The sequence below is a fragment of the Arachis ipaensis genome, chromosome B02, assembly GCF_000816755.2.
Source record: "Arachis ipaensis cultivar K30076 chromosome B02, Araip1.1, whole genome shotgun sequence".
NCBI classification, from domain to species: Eukaryota; Viridiplantae; Streptophyta; class Magnoliopsida; order Fabales; family Fabaceae; genus Arachis; species Arachis ipaensis.
This window is the reverse complement of record NC_029786.2, coordinates 3518568-3537092: the sequence shown is the minus strand read 5'-3', so window position 1 is coordinate 3537092 and position 18525 is coordinate 3518568. Positions and strand designations below refer to the sequence as shown.

General features: G+C 33.4%; 3 protein-coding genes and 2 long non-coding RNA genes across 11 annotated transcripts; 3 read left to right on the top strand and 2 right to left on the bottom strand.

Annotated features, from left to right (window-relative positions):
• LOC110268639 lies at positions 617 to 1286 on the bottom strand. Its single transcript, XR_002356911.1, has 2 exons — positions 1156 to 1286; positions 617 to 1065 (listed from the first exon to the last, which is right to left on the bottom strand). It is a non-coding gene; the product is annotated as an uncharacterized LOC110268639 (long non-coding RNA).
• LOC107623281 (nuclear pore complex protein NUP62-like) lies at positions 1871 to 5977 on the top strand. Of its 5 annotated transcripts, none has more exons than XM_016325497.2 (7): positions 1871 to 2197; positions 2292 to 2414; positions 2538 to 2615; positions 3418 to 3472; positions 3627 to 3714; positions 3793 to 3891; positions 5223 to 5977. In XM_016325497.2, the coding sequence occupies exons 1-5, from the start codon at positions 2189 to 2191 to the stop codon at positions 3644 to 3646; spliced, it is 285 nt and encodes a 94-aa protein (XP_016180983.1). In that variant the 5' UTR covers positions 1871 to 2188; the 3' UTR covers positions 3647 to 3714; positions 3793 to 3891; positions 5223 to 5977. The 5 variants fall into 5 exon arrangements, with proteins under 5 accessions (XP_016180983.1, XP_016180990.1, XP_016180978.1 ...); XM_016325504.2 differs by lacking the exon at positions 5223 to 5977 and adding an exon at positions 4404 to 4783; XM_016325492.2 differs by lacking the exon at positions 5223 to 5977 and adding an exon at positions 4356 to 4783.
• Positions 8830 to 12093, top strand: LOC107623274. 3 transcript variants are annotated; one of them, XM_016325474.2, is made up of 4 exons: positions 8830 to 9222; positions 9849 to 9984; positions 10568 to 10661; positions 11687 to 12093. In XM_016325474.2, the coding sequence occupies exons 1-4, from the start codon at positions 9107 to 9109 to the stop codon at positions 11992 to 11994; spliced, it is 654 nt and encodes a 217-aa protein (XP_016180960.1). In that variant the 5' UTR covers positions 8830 to 9106; the 3' UTR covers positions 11995 to 12093. The 3 variants fall into 3 exon arrangements, with proteins under 3 accessions (XP_016180960.1, XP_020970852.1, XP_020970851.1); XM_021115193.1 differs by lacking the exon at positions 11687 to 12093 and adding an exon at positions 10809 to 11042; XM_021115192.1 differs by lacking the exon at positions 11687 to 12093 and adding an exon at positions 10794 to 11042.
• On the bottom strand, positions 12454 to 16287 carry LOC107626636 (nuclear pore complex protein NUP62-like). Its single transcript, XM_021116788.1, has 8 exons — positions 16275 to 16287; positions 15282 to 15379; positions 14832 to 14954; positions 14637 to 14714; positions 13781 to 13839; positions 13536 to 13623; positions 13359 to 13457; positions 12454 to 12868 (listed from the first exon to the last, which is right to left on the bottom strand). The coding sequence occupies exons 1-8, from the start codon at positions 16285 to 16287 to the stop codon at positions 12803 to 12805; spliced, it is 624 nt and encodes a 207-aa protein (XP_020972447.1). The 3' UTR covers positions 12454 to 12802.
• Positions 16370 to 17737, top strand: LOC110268638. The gene is made up of 3 exons (XR_002356910.1): positions 16370 to 16661; positions 17317 to 17379; positions 17506 to 17737. It is a non-coding gene; the product is annotated as an uncharacterized LOC110268638 (long non-coding RNA).

The window sequence follows — 18525 nt, the reverse complement described above, 5'->3', positions numbered from 1 at the left end:
CAGACATTGGGAGTCTAAAGACCTTCTTGACTTGTGAGAGTTTGAGCTTCACATGGCTCCTCAAAAACCTATGTAACAAATATTCGATCAATTCATATTATCACAATACATTGCAATCACTAATTAGTTGTTATTTGCAACCTGATTAAGTTAGTCATAATAGATTTAGCAGCGTATGCAAAGAAACTAGTAATAGAGGTAAGTTCTCTTCCATCTGTACATGAAACGATCCTAAATGAATAACAACATTTCTCATTCAAATCAATTCATGGATGCTTCAGCACATGATGGAAATGAGAATGGAAGTGCTATATTAATGCTGCTCTTACACAGCTATCCCAATTTTATGTCGCATCAAGTCCTACGTAAGTGACCCAAACAAGCCAGCTAAGGATGTTACAAAATACAATTAATCAAAGTGCACAGAGAAGATAGAGAACATACAAAGTCCTTAAAATGAAGATTCTCATCACCAAGAAATCATGTTCTCTCTGTCAACAAAGAAGTAAACTAACAGGTATAAACTACAATCTATGCCAAATGTATAAGAACTATAATATCTATAGTAAAATCGTTCAAAATTGAAGGAAGTCAAACAATTTAAGGGGCATAGAACAATAGTATGTTTCGTAACACACATTTCCATTTTTTTAATTCAATTTAAGAAACTTTAATTCAGATATGAAATGAGTTAAATCGAAAGAGAAAACAAAACACTACCAGTATTGCTAGAGTATTCAAAACCACCAAACTGAGGAACCGAAGAAGGACATTTCGAAGGAAAAGCAATCGAAAGCCTTTGGAATAGAGAAGCGTGCAAATCTCTTCCTACACCACCACAGGTCGTGGACATTCTGCTCCCTCTCTCTTTCTACTTCACATCGAATTTCCCATTCCCTTCTTCTTTTACAATTGAGAGATTCGGTAAGGTTTCTTCGAAGACCTGCAGCATTGGCTTCCAGAGCTGTTCCTCACTGAAACACGATCGAACCAAACGAAGTTCCATCAACAATCGCTCGATGTCAACATCACGAACTACCCTAATTGCACTGATTTGATGCTCCACTGCCACAAACACACAGGTAGAGTTTTAATGAAAATAAATAGTGAAAACTTTATGCTGATCAAGAAATTTGTTATTTGATTTCGTTGTACCTTCGATTTCAAGCTCTTTGAATTGAGGTTGCTGCGTTTCGGTTTTAAGTTCCTTCAATTAAGTTGATTGTTTGACCATTTTTTTCGCTCTACGCCTTGGAAATTTTGCCTTTAATATACTAAAATTAACCCTAGAAAGCCCTATAAAAATCCTAGAAAATAATAGAAAAACCCTAGAAAACAAAAAAAAAACCCTAGAAATACCTTAAAAAATCCTAAAAACCATAAAAAAAACTTTAGAAAACCCTAAAACCCTAGAACACCTTTGAAACCCCTAGAAAACACTAGAAAATCCTAAAATCACTAAAGAACTCTAGAAAACCCTAAAAACCATAAAAAAATCATTGAAAATCCTAAAAAATTTTAGATAACCCTAGAAAACTTTGGAAAAGTTCTAAAAAACCGTAGAAAATCCTAGAAATTCTAGAAAAACTCTAAAAAAATCCTAAAAAACCATAAAAAGTCCTAGAAGATTTTGGAAAACCCTAGAAAATCTTAGAAAAATTCCTAAAAAAACCTAGAAAACAATAGAAAAACTATAGAAAAATCTGGAAAACCCTAAAAAGATCTAAAAAACACTAAAAATTATAAAAAATTCCTAAAAAGCCCTAAAAAAAAACTTAAAAAAATCCTAGAAAACCCTAGACAACCCTAAAAAATTCTACAAAATTCTAAAAAATCATAAGTTGCATCTGATATCTTATGTTCTTTTTGTCACCTAAAACTTCTTCAATTGTCAGCACTTCAATTGCTGCTGTTGCTGAAACCAAATTGCCATGTGAAATTACAGAGAGAAGACTGTGGAAGAGATACGTGATGCATTCCTATTCTTTTCCATATTCCCTATTTTATGTGCATTTGGCTTAGAAAATTGAATTAATTGATAAATTAAGAAAAAATTTGCATTTTTATTGAGTGTTAAACACGACTTCCTGGAATATATCGAAAAGAATTGGAATATTGCATAAATGATATAAATTATATGTTCAAATCATTGTGTAAAGCCCTTATTTAACTGATATCGATTCCAGTGATGATAGAGGTCGGGTATTTCCAACAGAGTTGTTTATAGAATTCTGAACTAGATATTTCTTTCTTTTGCCCTGACCATTTTGGGATCCTGTAATCTTCTGTAGATTATCAAAGAGTGGAATACTGAGTTGCAAGAGCGTACTGGAAAATTTAGGAAACAGGCTAATGCTATAGCTGAGCGGGATCGTAGAATTTTGAAGAATCGTGATGTTCTATTGAGGCTTGAGGTTTCTCTCTCTGCTGATAATCTTTTTCTTTTTCTACTTTTTTTTTTCTATTGTACGCTACATGAAACAGCTTACATTTACCAATTATTTCTCTATGGCTTATATAAAATGTTTTTAATTTAGATCGAAGCGGCAAAAGTAGTTGAGACACAGTCAAACATGGAGCGGCAATTGGAGTTAATTGAGACTCATCAACAGGAGGTATTTTGAGAAGTTCTTTTCCCCATTTCTAAACAGTTTTTGGCGAGCTGCATTTAATGTGTGTTTGGCCTACTATTTATTTTAGTTGTTGTGATGTGCTGTTCATACAAGATTTTGCATGTGATTTTTTCTAGTTCTTTTATCTTCAGCAACTAGGATCTTTGTTTTTTTTTTTTTTTTTGGTAAATTTCTCTAACATTGGGGCTCGAAACTAGCTTCTCTTCTGTTTGAAGTTAATTTTACTTAAGCATCTTTGCATTTTTATCGTATGAAGGAATTAGTTGTTTGCTTGTCTTTTTGTCATCAAGCTCATGGAGGATGGATCGACACAATCTACAAAGCTGATACTAATTATATAAAAATATATTACTTCCTGTTGTATATTTGCATATTGGGAATTAACATACTAGTAAGAAGCTATAAATTTCATGGTTTTTACAAACTCAACAAGCAGGCAACATTTATTGATTTCAATCAGATCGTTGACATAAAGTGAATTAAACCTAGGTAGCTTGATTATTGAAGCAATTAGAATTTAGAAATAGAAAAGATTGAAATTGATAGACTCAAAATCGGAACATTTAATTTTCATTATGCTAGAAGAGTTTAGTCACTTCATCTAACTTTTATCTGGTTATCCAAATTGTTTTCTCTACATCTGAAGAGTAAGTTACTATGCTTATATAAAAATATTTTCATATTGATTTTATCATTTAACAGTTTCATCGCCCAAAAAGATAAAAAAGGAATTGAAATGAGTTGTGTTCTGAATGAATTCTTTTGTTGTCATTCCTGTATTTAGGTTGACAAGGCTTTACAAAGCATGGAGGAAGATGAAGCTGCTTCTACAAGAGAATGTTAGTTAATCCTAGTTTGTTTGGTGATTAAGTAGTATCTGGGTCCAGTGAAGGCTATTAGTAATTTTTGTTGTAATATGAATTGTAATTTTGACACCAGTACCTCTCATTCTGTCATTTCTTTGATTTATTTTTCCAATACATTGATTTGCAGGTATGAGCAGTCTGAACTGATAGAAAGGGAACTAGAGCAGATGACAGAACAGATCAAATTCATCATCCAATCTCTTAACTCAAACCAGGTAAAGGTTGTCAGTTTCAGTTGATTTGTTATTACACACAGAACTTAAAAGCGATGCTTACTTTATTGTGACATTCAGGGTGGAGAGCTTGATGCACTTGATGGAATGACTCCATTAGATGCAGTAGTTCGAATTCTAAACAATCAACTAACCTCTCTGATGTGGATAGATGAAAAGGTCAGTATTTTCCACCATGCCATTGTTTGGTGGAACTTTTTGTTGCTTCTACTTGTTAGGTATGCTTATTATTGGGTGTGTTCATTTGGGAGTGAAGTCAAGCTAACACCCTTATAATAGGTTGGATACTATACGCACCTGAACTTAGTTAAAAGCTTAGGTATTAGTTAAGATCATTCATGCTCTTTAATCCGACGGGATTGAAGTTCGATGTGCATATAAGTATTGTCTTCCCAGTATTTGGAATTTATAATAAATTTTCTCCGAAAAACAAAACAAACAAAGATCTGTAAACATGATTCCTCGACTCAAATATTCTCTAATTGTGGTTATGGTGTGTTTTTTTCGGAAGAGAAGGTGGATTCCTTGAAAACCTAATTTGCGCCTGTTTCTTCTGTCCTGTGTTTTTGCCTTATAACTGAATACAAGTGCTGTGATTTTGATCAATCCTTCTCGGGCTGAAGAATTTTCATCCCGCATTCAGAAGCTTGCTAACCAAGGTTCTGCTTCAGATCGTGAACTGACGGGTCCAAGAATCTGGATGTCCTGATATGTCGATCTTGTAAGGACCTGTTCAAAATTTAGATGAAATTCCAGCAGATAAACACACGGATTTGTGAGAGGAGGTTATTGTGCCTTTTGTGTGAGATTTGAGATGTATTGTTTGAGTGATTGTTACCATTAAATTTTCTGTTGGCCTAAATATTATTTTTTTACATATACTGTTTTTAATAGAAAAAAAATATAAGTACATTTAATATCTAAATAGGTAATGAACAAAATAATTAAAAGAATGAGAGACAAGCTTTTTCTTTTGAAAAGCTTATGTTCTTTCCTCAACATTTGTTATCATAGTATTCTTGACTATACATGAGGAAAACTCAAGAAAATCTTACATAATGTGGTCAAAAGAGATTTACGTATAAACAACTTCATTTGTAGACATATGATAGGACTCAACAACATCGATTGATCCATGTAACTAACTCAACCTAATGAGATAAAGTTGCTTTGTTGTAATATTTTTCGTTCGAACATCCAAATAAAGGCTTTTAGTTCATTCAAATAAACTAAATATCATTTAATGTTAGAATCATTAGTGGTTTAGTCTCCAGTTTATTTTAAAGTTTTTAATTCAAGAAGTATCTAAACTGAATATATTTTTGTTAGTTGTTTCAATTATCTTCAAAATCTAGCGATCTGCAAATACGAGTCTGTATCTTGCAGAATGCATTTTCTGGTTGATTGACACAGCAACTTAATATTTGTATTATAAAATCAAATACAATGAGAAAGCTAATACATACACTCTCAAATGTCTCGGTGCGCAGACTAGTGTCTTATGTACAAGAAATAGGTGTGACATGAATGAGGCAAAAGATTGATGTACGAGATGTCGAGATTATCCAAACAAATCGAAACAACCACCAATGAAACAGAGGATTACAATGCAGAGACGACCTGAGTTTCTCGTGCAGCACTGCCGGATCTACGTGTTGCTACTTCGGAGAATGAAAGAAATCATTTATCAGTGACTGGAAGTTTTCTATCAGTTCCCAGACTTTTCCTTTTATGAGCTGTAGTATCCAGCTTAACAGATACATGGCGAGCTCATTTTCTTCAGAATTCTGAGGCGTCTTGTTCTCATCTAGATGAAAGAATACAACGTGGAATGAGTCAGTTGGTTAGAGGCTGAAGCAATCTAGGATTTCAATATTTCATGAAACAGACATTGGCATTTGGCAATATTGGTGTCGTTCGTTCAACATAGCTTCTTTGTGACAGTTTTCACTTAGCCACCACTAGTAATTATTATTGTTATTATTATTCAAAATACTCAAATGCCATGCCAATGACTCACTAGTCAAGTGGCAAAGTCAACTAGAAAAGAAGGTGTGCATGGATAAACATCCAGTGGGGAAACAAACTGTTTTGATGCGTGGCTCCCTAAGTTATGAGTAAACACTCTTTATAGGTTATATCAAGAGGCCAGAAGGATTGGTTTCCGCTATGTTGGTAAACCCAGCAAAGGTAATATAAAGAAAAATGTCAAAAGTAAAAAAGAAAGAGAAGTATTTGGAAGTCAGCAACTTTTAGTATTTTTGACTATCATTTGACAAGCACAAATACTAAATTGTCTTTAACAAATAAATTTTACTAGTTCATGTGTTTAAAACTCTAAAAAATGTGGGGACAAACTATTGATTCATGTGTGTAAAACTCTAATAAATATAGATATAAATTATATGCTTTTTGTATGCAAAACTTTTATAAATATGGGGACGCCTTTCAAGTACTGGCAAAAAATGATAATATTTGCTATCCATATAGCATTGCTAAAAAAGAAATACTCAACTGCAATTGCTAGCCGCTGCATCTTAGTGATTTAATTTTGTTTAGCTTCTTCATTTTATAAAATAAGAGGGGGTCTTGGAGCAACTACGAGTTCTCTTCGTGGCGGCGAAGGCAAAGGGATGGAGTCCCATTGAGAAGAATGAACAAAGTGAGGATCTCGACGATCCACCGAAGGGGTTTTTTGTTTTGAGATTCGGTTTTGGTTTTGGGTCAAAGTCAAAAGCAAAATGTATGCTCTTGTTTGAATTTTTTTTTAAATAACGTCACATTCCGTCTCTTCGCACCATCCTCCTATTTCTTCTAATTGGTTGTCGTTCAGACCTACCTACTAGGCATTCACAGCGCGCCGTCGATCCGTCTACACAGATCTCCGCCGCTGCCAGAAGGAGAGCCGTCGCGAGGTGCGCATTCGGCTGCAAGTACTATTGTATTGCTTTACACGTGTAGCCGCCGCAACCGCTCTCTCGCAATCCTATGCCACTGCCACCGCTGTATCGCGACTTCAATGTCCCCCGCAGCTATTGTTTAGTTATTTGTTTCTTATCAACCAAGTCGTATGTTCATTTTATTATGTATGTGAATGGTTCTTTTCATTCTAAAGTGAATATTTATTTAGGTATACCATTGGTATTTTACTTGATTTGCTTGATTCTACATGTACATGCTTCGCAGGTTTCTTTTGTTATGTGGTTTGGATTAGATTTAGTTTAATTTTGCTTGAATTCAAGTTGGGTTTGAGTTACGCCATTTAAGCATGGTGCACGGGTGGTATTTTGGTCCAACTTGTTAGTTGTTTCTTATCAACTAAGACGGATGTTCATTTTACTATATATGCGGATGGTTCTTTTCACTAAGATATGAATATTTATTTAGGTCATACCATTTAGGTGAACGAAGCAACCCGGCACGCGACGGAAGTGCCGAAGACATGACGCAGCGGCGTGGAAGAAAGGCCAGAGGTGCAGCGTTGGAGCAGCGGCGGAACAAAGCCTCTGGCTCGGCGACGATGCAACATCACTTCCTAGGCTTTGAAATGGGCAGAGTAGCAGTGCGCGAAGAATGGGGAGAAGACGCGACTGCGCGGCGATGACACAGCGGCAGTGGTGTGGCGTCCGAGCAACGGCGAAACTGCAATTCTCTTAGTGGGTTAGCAACGGCAGGCGAGGGTGGCATTAGAAAGCTTCGTTTTCAGCAATAGGGAAGGCGGCGATGAGGTGATGCGGTGAAAAAACATAGTTGACATTAGGGGTAGGTGAAAACAGGATTCAGGTTAAGAAAGAAGGTAAAATGAAAAAGTAAAATTAAAAATTCGGTGGAGTAATTATATTGGATATTATTTTTATGTTTAGTAGGTAGTAAATTGTTTACGTTGTTCATAATTTTTGTTGTCTACATAAATATATGATATTATCTGTGATAATTAATTTATGGCATCATTTATATTCACTTGTGACATAAAATTTAAAAAATATTTGTGTATTTATTTCCATTCAAACTTTAATTATGTGTTGATTGATTAATGTATAATTTGATGTGTTAAAAATATATAAATAGTTTGTCTAAAAAGGATAATTTGTCCCAAAAAAATGTTTGATTATGATATTTAGAGTATTTTATCATATAAAAAGTATGACGGTCTTCCTTCTCCTCCTCTTCTTCCTCTTTTTTCATCTTTTTTTTTCATCATTGTCATTATCACCACCATCATACAACCGCATCCATTTCCTCTTCCTCATTCTCTTCCTGTTTTTTTTTTATTTGAATTTTTTTGATCTTTTCCTTCATTTTCTTCTTCCTCCTCCATCATCATTATCGTCATCACCAACAACACCAACATTTTGCTAACATTTTTATTGATTTTGATTCTCTATGGTGATCGAATGAACCGAAAATATTATCAAAACAAAACCATTGTATAATACCAAATGAACCGAAAATGGTCCATTATATAAATTCGAATTCAGAAACACCTTCATCTCGAATGAACCGAAAATATTATCAAAACAAAACCATTGTATAATACTAAATGAACCGATAATTGTCCATTATATAAATTCAAATTCGATGATAACGATAACGACGATACGTATTAGAAGAAGACAATGACGATAACGATGATAATGATGATGATGATGGATGAGAAAGATAAAAAGGAAGAAGAAGACGAAATTCCAATAGGAGGAGGAGGAGGAGGAGGAGGAGGAAGTGTTGTTGGTGACGACGGTAACGAAATTGAAAAATAATAAAGAAAAAAGAGGAGAAGAAGAAGAAGACATAGCATCCGGAGTGAAGAAGAAGAAGAATAACGTGAATTTGCGAAGAAGAAGAAATGCAAGGGGGAAGAAAACGGAAAAAAACGTGTAACTTAAATCACTTGGATGAACTTTGATGTAAAATTCCTTGAATGTGGAGAATTACTCAAAATACATCTTTTGATGGTTATTAAAAGAGCATTTTTAATACATGATTTTAGTTTAATTTATTTTGAGTATTATAAAATATTACATTAGAATTTATAGAATTATATGTTATAAATAATAGAATAAAATAATAAATAAATTCTTAAAAATTTATACTTGTCAAATGACACCAACCCGATCACAACGTAGCATCCATAGATAAGAAAAGAGAGTAAGCAGCGACAATCATTGCTCACCTCAACAACCTTGAATCTGGAAATTCAGTCTGTGATGGGTGGTGGAACCATGCCTCAGCGTCGTTAAGCTCAAATCTGGAAAAGCTTTCTCCTCCGCCGCCAACTTCATCTTCATTTTCTTCTCCTAATAATCTCAAGCCTCCAAACGCAAACACTGCTTTATCTACTTCTATCTCTCACAGCAATGAACCTAGTAGAGAGCTTATGCCGGTGGATCCGAAAGAAGTTGCCAAAAAAGCCAACAGTAGTCTCTATGATCACGTCTTTGAAACGGTTCCATCTCAACGGGAAGTTGAGGATCCCATATCAGCTCTTCTAAAGTGAGTTCTACATAGTTCTCAATTTCTTATTCTTACCTAATGTTTGCATTCTGGGAGTTTCTTTTGTTACTTGAGCTGCTTTTACATAATTTGAACTTGTTAGTTCTGGATATTGCTTATTTTTGGAAATATTTGTGGGGAAATTACCATGGCTTAGGTTTCGAGTATGGTCAGACATGTTGATGGATAATTTACTAATTTTCCAGTGTTCTGGGGATTTAAATTTGAAGATTTTAGTCATTAAATTGGTTCCCGTTTTAATCTTAAACAACAAATGAAATACCAAATCGGTCAGAATATCATATGGTACACTTTGCTACTTAACAAGTTTTTATTCTCTAAAAATTCTTGAAAACTAATTCCGTGTTTTTTTGTAGTCTTGAAGGAGTAGTATGTCTTATGATAAGATCTAGCTAAGGAGGGATGAATTTGTTTGGAAATAAACAAAAATTCCAATTTATTTAGTCTATTTCCTACCTGGACTATTTTGTGTATTTCCCGGTCAAAAGACTTAGACTGTACTTCTTCATGTGGTTTCAATTTTTCTAGAATTAGTGTATTACTGACTTGCGCAAACTACCATAACGATTAAAATCTCAAGTATCCTTTTCAAATTGATTTGTCAGTTTTATAGAAGCGGTATCATCCTCGAGCTCAAATCGACAAATCACAAGCTCTTCTGATTCGAGGATATTTATGTCTGAGGGATATAAACGATTATATGATGCAATCCAGTTGCTGCAAACTGATCCATCAATTAAGGTTCCATTTTGAAGTTTTACAACATTTGAAAGTTTTTTTATGCTTCTCAAAGTGAAACAGTACAAATTTACATAGTGGTAACTACGTATATAACCATAATCCAACATGGATATGATTATGAAAATGAGAATAATTTTAGATTTTTAGGCAATTGGGTAATTTTCTACCCGGTGTAATTCAGTTTTACAAAATCATCATGTACGACAAAAAAAAAAACAGCTTGATCAATATACAATAAGTAATAGATATTGAAAATAAATAAATAAAATGAATATGGCTTCATTCCTTTGCGTTCTGTAAAATTATTTTTTTAAATTGTCAATTTTATGAAATTAGTTTCTATAATAATTATCTTGTTTTATGGGTGATAAATTTGTTATTTTAAAGACATACTTTTATGGGTTCTTACTTTTCCACATCTTGGAATTTTTTCATTTATATACAGATCATCTCATTATAATTAACGCTATTTGCGATTATTTTCTTCAAAATTTGTTATTATTTATGCATTTATTATTAAAATTTTTATGACCTCTGTTAGATTTGTTCGTTAACTTTGTATGGGACTACAATTTCCTAGTAGAGATTAGTGGTGTCGCTGTCATCTGATAAAGCTATTTGGGATGCTGTCATGAGCCATGTGCAGCATCAAAAGCTCCTAGAGATGCCTGATTCAGGTCTTTATTTCTACTTATATGCATATTTATTTTATAAAATGAAACTCAACCCTGTGCACAAATATTCCGCTTTATGCAAATTCCAGGAAAGTGTATAATGTATTTTAAATTTTTAACTGATAAACGGATTAGGGACTGATTTCACAGTTTGAATTTGACCTCAAAATCACACGGAGAGAACTCGTAGTTGCTCCAAGACCCCCTCTTATTTTATAAAATGAAGAAGCTAAACAAAATTAAATCACTAAGATGCAGCGGCTAGCAAGTACAGTTGAGTATTTCTTTTTTAGCAATGCTGGATGGATAGCAAATATTATTATTTTTTGCCAGTACTTGAAAGGCAATAATTTATACCCATATTTATAAAAGTTTTGCATAAATTAGTAAAATTTATTTGTCAAAGATAATTTAGTATTTGTGCTTGTCAAATGATAGTCAAAAATACTAAAAGTTGCTGACTTCCAAATACTTCTCTTTCTTTTTTACTTTTGACATTTTTCTTTATATTACCTTTGGTGGGTTTACCAACATAGCGGAAACCAATCCTTCTGGCCTCTTGATATAACCTATAAAGAGTGTTTACTCATTTGTGCATGCAGCAACCCATTGGCCAGCGGCAAACCCTTAAATGGAACTCAGTACCGCGACGGATTAATCCTTGACCTGTCGGGTTGGGGGATACCGTGGGAAACCAAAAAAAAAAAAGAGTGTTTACTCATAACTTAGGGAGCCACGCATCAAAACAGTTTGTTTTCCCACTGGATGTTTATCCATGCACACCTTCTTTTCTAGTTGACTTTGCCACTTGACTAGTGAGTCATTGGCATGGCATTTGAGTATTTTGAATAATAATAACAATAATAATTACTAGTGGTGGCTAAGTGAAAACTGTCACAAAGAAGCTATGTTGAACGAACGACACCAATATTGCCAAATGCCAATGTCTGTTTCATGAAATATTGAAATCCTAGATTGCTTCAACCTCTAACCAACTGACTCATTCCACGTTGTATTCTTTCATCTAGATGAGAACAAGACACCTCAGAATTCTGAAGAAAATGAGCTCGCCATGTATCTGTTAAGCTGGATACTACAGCTCATAAAAGGAAAAGTCTGGGAATTGATAGAAAACTTCCAGTCACTGATAAATGATTTCTTTCATTCTCCGAAGACGCAACACGTAGATCCGGCAGTGCTGCACGAGAAACTCAGGTCGTCTCTGCATTGCAATCCTCTGTTCCATTGGTGGTTGTTTCGATTTGTTTGGATAATCTCGACATATCGTACATCAATCTTTTGCCTCATTCATGTCACACCTATTTCTTGTACATAAGACACTAGTCTGCGCACCGAGACATTTGAGAGTGTATGTATTAGCTTTCTCATTGTATTTGATTTTATAATACAAATATTGAGTAAGTTGCTGTGTCAATCAACCAGAAAATGCATTCTGCAAGATACAGACTCGTATTTGCAGATCGCTAGATTTTGAAGATAATTGAAACAACTAACAAAAATATATTCAGTTTAGACTTTAGATACTTCTTGAATTAAAAGCTTTAAAATAAACTGGAGACTAAACCACTAATGATTCTAACATTAAATGATATTTAGTTTATTTGAATGAACTAAAAGCCTTTATTTGGATGGCCGAACGAAAAATATTACAACAAAGCAACTTTATCTCATTAGGTAGAGTTAGTTACATGGATCAATCGATGTTGTTGAGTCCTATCATATGTCTACAAATGAAGTTGTTTATACGTAAATCTCTTTTGACCACATTATGTAAGATTTTCTTGAGTTTTCCTCATGTATAGTCAAGAATACTATGATAACAAATGTTGAGGAAAGAACATAAGCTTTTCAAAAGAAAAAGCTTGTCTCTCATTCTTTTAATTATTTTGTTCATTACCTATTTAGATATTAAATGTATTTATATTTTTTTTTCTATTCTTTTAAAAACAGTATATGTAAAAAAAATAATATTTAGGCCAGCAGAAAATTTAATGGTAACAATCACTCAAACAATTCATCTCAAATCTCACACAAAAGGCACAATAACCTCCTCTCACAAATCCGTGTGTTTATCTGCTGGAATTTCATCTAAATTTTGAACAGGTCCTTACAAGATCGACATATCAGGACATCCAGATTCTTGGACCCGTCAGTTCACGATCTGAAGCAGAACCTTGGTTAGCAAGCTTCTGAATGCGGGATGAAAATTCTTCAGCCCGAGAAGGATTGATCAAAATCACAGCACTTGTATTCAGTTATAAGGCAAAAACACAGGACAGAAGAAACAGGCGCAAATTAGGTTTTCAAGGAATCCACCTTCTCTTCCGAAAAAAACACACCATAACCACAATTAGAGAATATTTGAGTCGAGGAATCATGTTTACAGATCTTTGTTTGTTTTGTTTTTCGGAGAAAATTTATTATAAATTCCAAATACTGGGAAGACAATACTTATATGCACATCGAACTTCAATCCCGTCAGATTAAAGAGCATGAATGATCTTAACTAATACCTAAGCTTTTAACTAAGTTCAGGTGCGTATAGTATCCAACCTATTTTAAGGGTGTTAGCTTGACTTCACTCCCAAACGAACACACCCAATAATAATACTAAGCATACCTAACAAGTAGAAGCAACAAAAAGTTCCACCAAACAATGGCATGGTGGAAAATACTGACCTTTTCATCTATCCACATCAGAGAGGTTAGTTGATTGTTTAGGATTCGAACTACTGCATCTAATGGAGTCATTCCATCAAGTGCATCAAGCTCTCCACCCTGAATGTCACAATAAAGTAAGCATCGCTTTTAAGTTCTGTGTGCAATAACAAATCAACTGAAACTGACAACCTTTACCTGGTTTGAGTTAAGAGATTGGATCATGAATTTGATCTGTTCTGTCATCTGCTCTAGTTCCCTTTCTATCAGTTCAGACTGCTCATACCTGCAAATCAATGTATTGGAAAAATAAATCAAAGAAATGACAGAATGAGAGGTACTGGTGTCAAAATTACAATTCATATTACAAAAAAAATTACTAATAATAGCCTTCACTGGACCCAGATACTACTTAATCACCAAACAAACTAGGATTAACTAACATTGCATCTCTTGTAGAAGCAGCTTCATCTTCCTCCATGCTTTGTAAAGCCTTGTCAACCTAAATACAGGAATGACAACAAAAGAATTCATTCAGAACACAACTCATTTCAATTCCTTTTTTATCTTTTTGGGTGATGAAACTGTTAAATGATAAAATCAATATGAAAATATTTTTATATAAGCATAGTAACTTACTCTTCAGATGTAGAGAAAACAATTTGGATAACCAGATAAAAGTTAGATGAAGTGACTAAACTCTTCTAGCATAATGAAAATTAAATGTTCCGATTTTGAGTCTATCAATTTCAATCTTTTCTATTTCTAAATTCTAATTGCTTCAATAATCAAGCTACCTAGGTTTAATTCACTTTATGTCAACGATCTGATTGAAATCAATAAATGTTGCCTGCTTGTTGAGTTTGTAAAAACTATGAAATTTATAGCTTCTTACTAGTATGTTAATTCCCAATATGCAAATATACAACAGGAAGTAATATATTTTTATATAATTAGTATCAGCTTTGTAGATTGTGTCGATCCATCCTCCATGAGCTTGATGACAAAAAGACAAGCAAACAACTAATTCCTTCATACGATAAAAATGCAAAGATGCTTAAGTAAAATTAACTTCAAACAGAAGAGAAGCTAGTTTCGAGCCCCAATGTTAGAGAAATTTACCAAAAAGAAAAAACAAAGATCCTAGTTGCTGAAGATAAAAGAACTAGAAAAAATCACATGCAAAATCTTGTATGAACAGCACATCACAACAACTAAAATAAATAGTAGGCCAAACACACATTAAATGCAGCTCGCCAAAAACTGTTTAGAAATGGGGAAAAGAACTTCTCAAAATACCTCCTGTTGATGAGTCTCAATTAACTCCAATTGCCGCTCCATGTTTGACTGTGTCTCAACTACTTTTGCCACCTCGATCTAAATTAAAAACATTTTATATAAGCTATAGAGAAATAATTGGTAAATGTAAGCTGTTTCATAGAGCGTACTATAGAAAAAAAAAAGTAGAAAAAGATTATTAGCAGAGAGAGAAACCTCAAGCCTCAATAGAACATCACGATTCTGCAAAATTCTGCGATCCCACTCAGCTATAGCATTAGCCTGTTTCCTAAATTTTCCAGTACGCTCTTGCAACTCAGTATTCCACTCTTTGATAATCTACAGAAGATTACAGGATCCCAAAATGGTCAGGGCAAAAGAAAGAAATATCTAGTTCAGAATTCTATAAACAACTCTGTTGGAAATACCCGACCTCTATCATCACTGGAATCGATATCAGTTAAATAAAGGCTTTACACAATTATTTGAACATATAATTTATATCATTTATGCAATATTCCAATTCTTTTCAATATATTCCAGTAAGTCGTGTTTAACACTCAATAAAAATGCAGTTCTTTTCTTAATTTATCAATTAATTCAATTTTCTAAGCCAAATGCACACAAAATAGGGAATATGGAAAAGAATAGGAATGCATCACGTACCTCTTCCACAGTCTTCTCTGTAATTTCACATGGCAATTTGGGAGCGGCAACAGCAGCAAGTTCTAGGTGACAAAAAGAACGTAAGATATCATATATAACTTAGGATTTTCTAGGATTTTCTAAAATTTTAAAGTTTTTTAAGATTTTTCTAAGCTTTTCTATGATTTTTTAGGTTTTTCTAGGTTTTTTTTAGGATTTTCTATGAGTTTTTTATGATTTTTAGTGTTTTTTAGATTTTTTTTAGGGTTTTTCAGATTTTTCTATGGTTTTTCTATTGTTTTCTAGGGGTTTTTAGCAATTTTTTTAAGATTTTTTAGGATTTTCCAAAATCTTCTAGGACTTTTTATGGGTTTTAGGATTTTTTTTAGAGTTTTTCTAGAGTTTTTTGGATTTTCTACGGTTTTTTAGAACTTTTCTAGAGTTTTCTAAGGTTATCTAAAGTTTTCTAGGGTTTTCTAAATTTTTCTATTGTTTTCTAGGGTTATCTAGGATTTTTTAGGATTTTTTATGGTTTTTCTAAGGTTTTCTATGGTTTTTCTAGGATTTTCTAGGATTTTTTAGGGTTTTCTAGGATTTTCTAGGGGTTTTAGGGCGTTATAGGGTTTTTTTTATGGTTTTTAGGGTTTTCTAGGGTTCTTTAGTGATTTTAGGGTTTTCTAGGATTTTCTAGGGGTTTCAAGGGTGTTCTAGGGTTTTAGCGTTTTTTAAAATTTTTTTTATGCTTTTTAGGGTTTTTTAAGGTTTTTCTAGGATTTTCTTAGGTTTTTCTAGGGTTTTTCTATTATTTTCTAGGATTTTTCTAGAGTTTTTTAGGGTTAATTTTAGTATATTAAAGGCAAAATTTTCAAGGCGTAGAGCAAAGAAAATGGTCAAACAATCAACTTAATTGAAGGAACTTAAAACCGAAATGCAGCAACCTCAATTCAAAGAGCTTGAAATCGAAGGTACAGCAAAATCAAATAACAAATTTCTTGATCAGCATAAAGTTTTCACTATTTATTTTCATTAAAACTCTACCTGTGTGTTTGTGGTAGTGGAGCGTCAAATCAGTGCAATTAGAGTGGTTCGTGATGTTGACATCGAGCAATTGTTGATGGAACTTCGTTTGGTTCGATCGTGTTTCAGTGAGGAACAGCTCTGGAAGCCAATACTGCAGGTCTTTAAAGAAACCTTAACTAATCTCTCAATTGTGAAAGATGAAGGGAAATGAGGAATTTGATGTGAAATGGAAAGAGAGAGGGAGCAGAGTGTCCACGACCTGTGGTGGTGTAGGAAGAGATTTGCACGCTACTCTATTCCAGAGGCTTTCGATTGCTTTTCCTTCGGAATATCCTTCTTCGATTCCTCAGTTTGGTGGTTTTGAATACTCTAGCAATACTGGTAGTGTTTTGTTTTCTCTTTCGATTTAACTCATTTCATATCTGAATTAAAGTTTCTTAAATTGAATTAAAAAAAAATGGAAATGTGTGTTACGAAACATACTATTGTTCTATGCCCCTTAAAATGTTTGACTTCCTTCAATTTTGAACGATTTTACTATAGATATTATAGTTCTTATACATTTTGGCATAGATTGTAATTTATACCTGTTAGTTTACTTCTTTGTTGATAGGGAGAACATGATTTTTTGGTGATGAGAATCTTCATTTTAAGGACTTTTTATGTTCTCTATCTTCTCTGTGCACTTTGATTAATTGTATTTTGTAACATCCTTAGTTGGCTTGTTTAGGTCACTTATGCAGGACTTGATGCGACATAAAATTGGGGTAGCTGTGTAGGAGCAGCATTAATATAGCACTTCCATTCTTATTTCCATCATGTGCTGAAGCATCCATGAATTGATTTGAATGAGAAATGTTGCTATTCATTTAGGATCGTTTCATGTACAGATGGAAGAGAACTTACCTCTATTACTAGTTTCTTTGCATACGCTGCTAAATCTATTATGACTAACTTAATCAGGTTGCAAATAACAACTAATTAGTGATTACAATGTATTGTGATAATATGAATTGATTGAATATTTGTTACATAGGTTTTTGAGGAGCCATGTGAAGCTCAGACTCTCACAAGTCAAGAAGGTCTTCAGACTCCTAATGTCTGTATTTTCTCCTTTTATTTTTTACCATCTGTTTTTTATGGATGACTTTATGAACTCTAGTATTCATTGCTGAGGCTATTTTTGAAACAGCTGTGATTGATTTGGCTTTGTTACCTTTTGCAGGTGAGTAGTCAGCGCTTGTCTGTTGGGATGACACCCAAGACCCTTAGGCTGCCGAAACCTGGCGAGATGCTTCTCTGTCTATGGATCACCTCTTGGTGTTTATAAGGAAAATAACATGGAAGCTATATATGGTATAAAGCAAATGTTCTAATTGAAACTATTGCTATATCTTGTTCATTTTTCTAGGGTTTTCTAGGGTTATTCAAGGATTTCCACAGTTTTTTAGGGTTTTCTAGGGTTATCTAGGATTTTCTAGGGTTATCTAAGGTTTTATAGGTCTTTTTAGGGTTTTATTAGGTTTTTTCTAGGGTTTTATAGGCTTTTATAGGTTTTTATAGGTTATCTAGGGTTTTATAGGTTTTTTCTAGGGTTATTCAAGGATTTCTAGAGTTTTTTGGGTTTTTTAGGGTTATTTATGATTTTCTAGGGTTATCTAAGGTTTTATAGGCCTTTTTAGGGTTTTCTTAGGTTTTTTCTAGGGTTTTATAAGTTTTTCTTCGGTTTTCTAGTGTATTTAGGATTTTCTAGAATTTTTATGATTTTTAAGGTTTTTTAAGATTTTTCTAGGATTTTCTAGATTTTTCCATGGCTTTCTATTATTTTCTAGGTTTTTCTAGTATTTTTCTAGGATTTTCTAGGTTTTTTTTCTAAGATTTTCTAGGGTTTTCTAGGAATTTTAGGGGTTTTTAGGGTTTTCTAGGGTGATCTAAGGTTTTCTAGGATTTTTAGGGGTTTTTAGGGTTTTCTAAATTTTTTTAAGGTTTTCTAGGGTTACCTAGAATTTTCTAGGGTTTTTTAGGATTTTTCAGAGTTATCTAGGTTTTCTATGATTTTTTAGGGTTTTCTACGATTTTTATAGGGTTTTCTAGGGTTATCTAAGGTTTTCTAGAATTTTCTAAGGTTATCTAGGATTTTCTAGGGTTTTTAAGATTTTTTATGGTTTTTAGGGTTTTTAGGGTTTTTCTAGGGATTTCTAGAATTTTCATGGATTTTTTAGGGTCTTTAGGATTCTTAAGGTTT

Bases quoted from the DNA above. Each gene is read 5' to 3' on its own strand.
- LOC107623281 (XM_016325497.2), top strand. The intron at 2,415-2,537 runs GTTTCTCTCTCT...TTTTTAATTTAG, and splicing joins ATGTTCTATTGAGGCTTGAG to ATCGAAGCGGCAAAAGTAGT. The intron at 2,616-3,417 runs GTATTTTGAGAA...TCCTGTATTTAG, and splicing joins TTGAGACTCATCAACAGGAG to GTTGACAAGGCTTTACAAAG.
- LOC107623274 (XM_016325474.2), top strand. From the start codon at position 9,107: ATGCCGGTGGATCCGAAAGAAGTTGCCAAAAAAGCCAACAGTAGTCTC. The intron at 9,985-10,567 runs GTTCCATTTTGA...ATTTCCTAGTAG, and splicing joins AAACTGATCCATCAATTAAG to AGATTAGTGGTGTCGCTGTC. The intron at 10,662-11,686 runs GTCTTTATTTCT...TCTTTCATCTAG, and splicing joins CCTAGAGATGCCTGATTCAG to ATGAGAACAAGACACCTCAG.
- LOC107626636 (XM_021116788.1), bottom strand. The intron at 14,715-14,831 runs GTTTCTCTCTCT...TTTTTAATTTAG, and splicing joins ATGTTCTATTGAGGCTTGAG to ATCGAGGTGGCAAAAGTAGT. The intron at 12,869-13,358 runs GTCAGTATTTTC...TCCCGCATTCAG, and splicing joins TGATGTGGATAGATGAAAAG to AAGCTTGCTAACCAAGGTTC.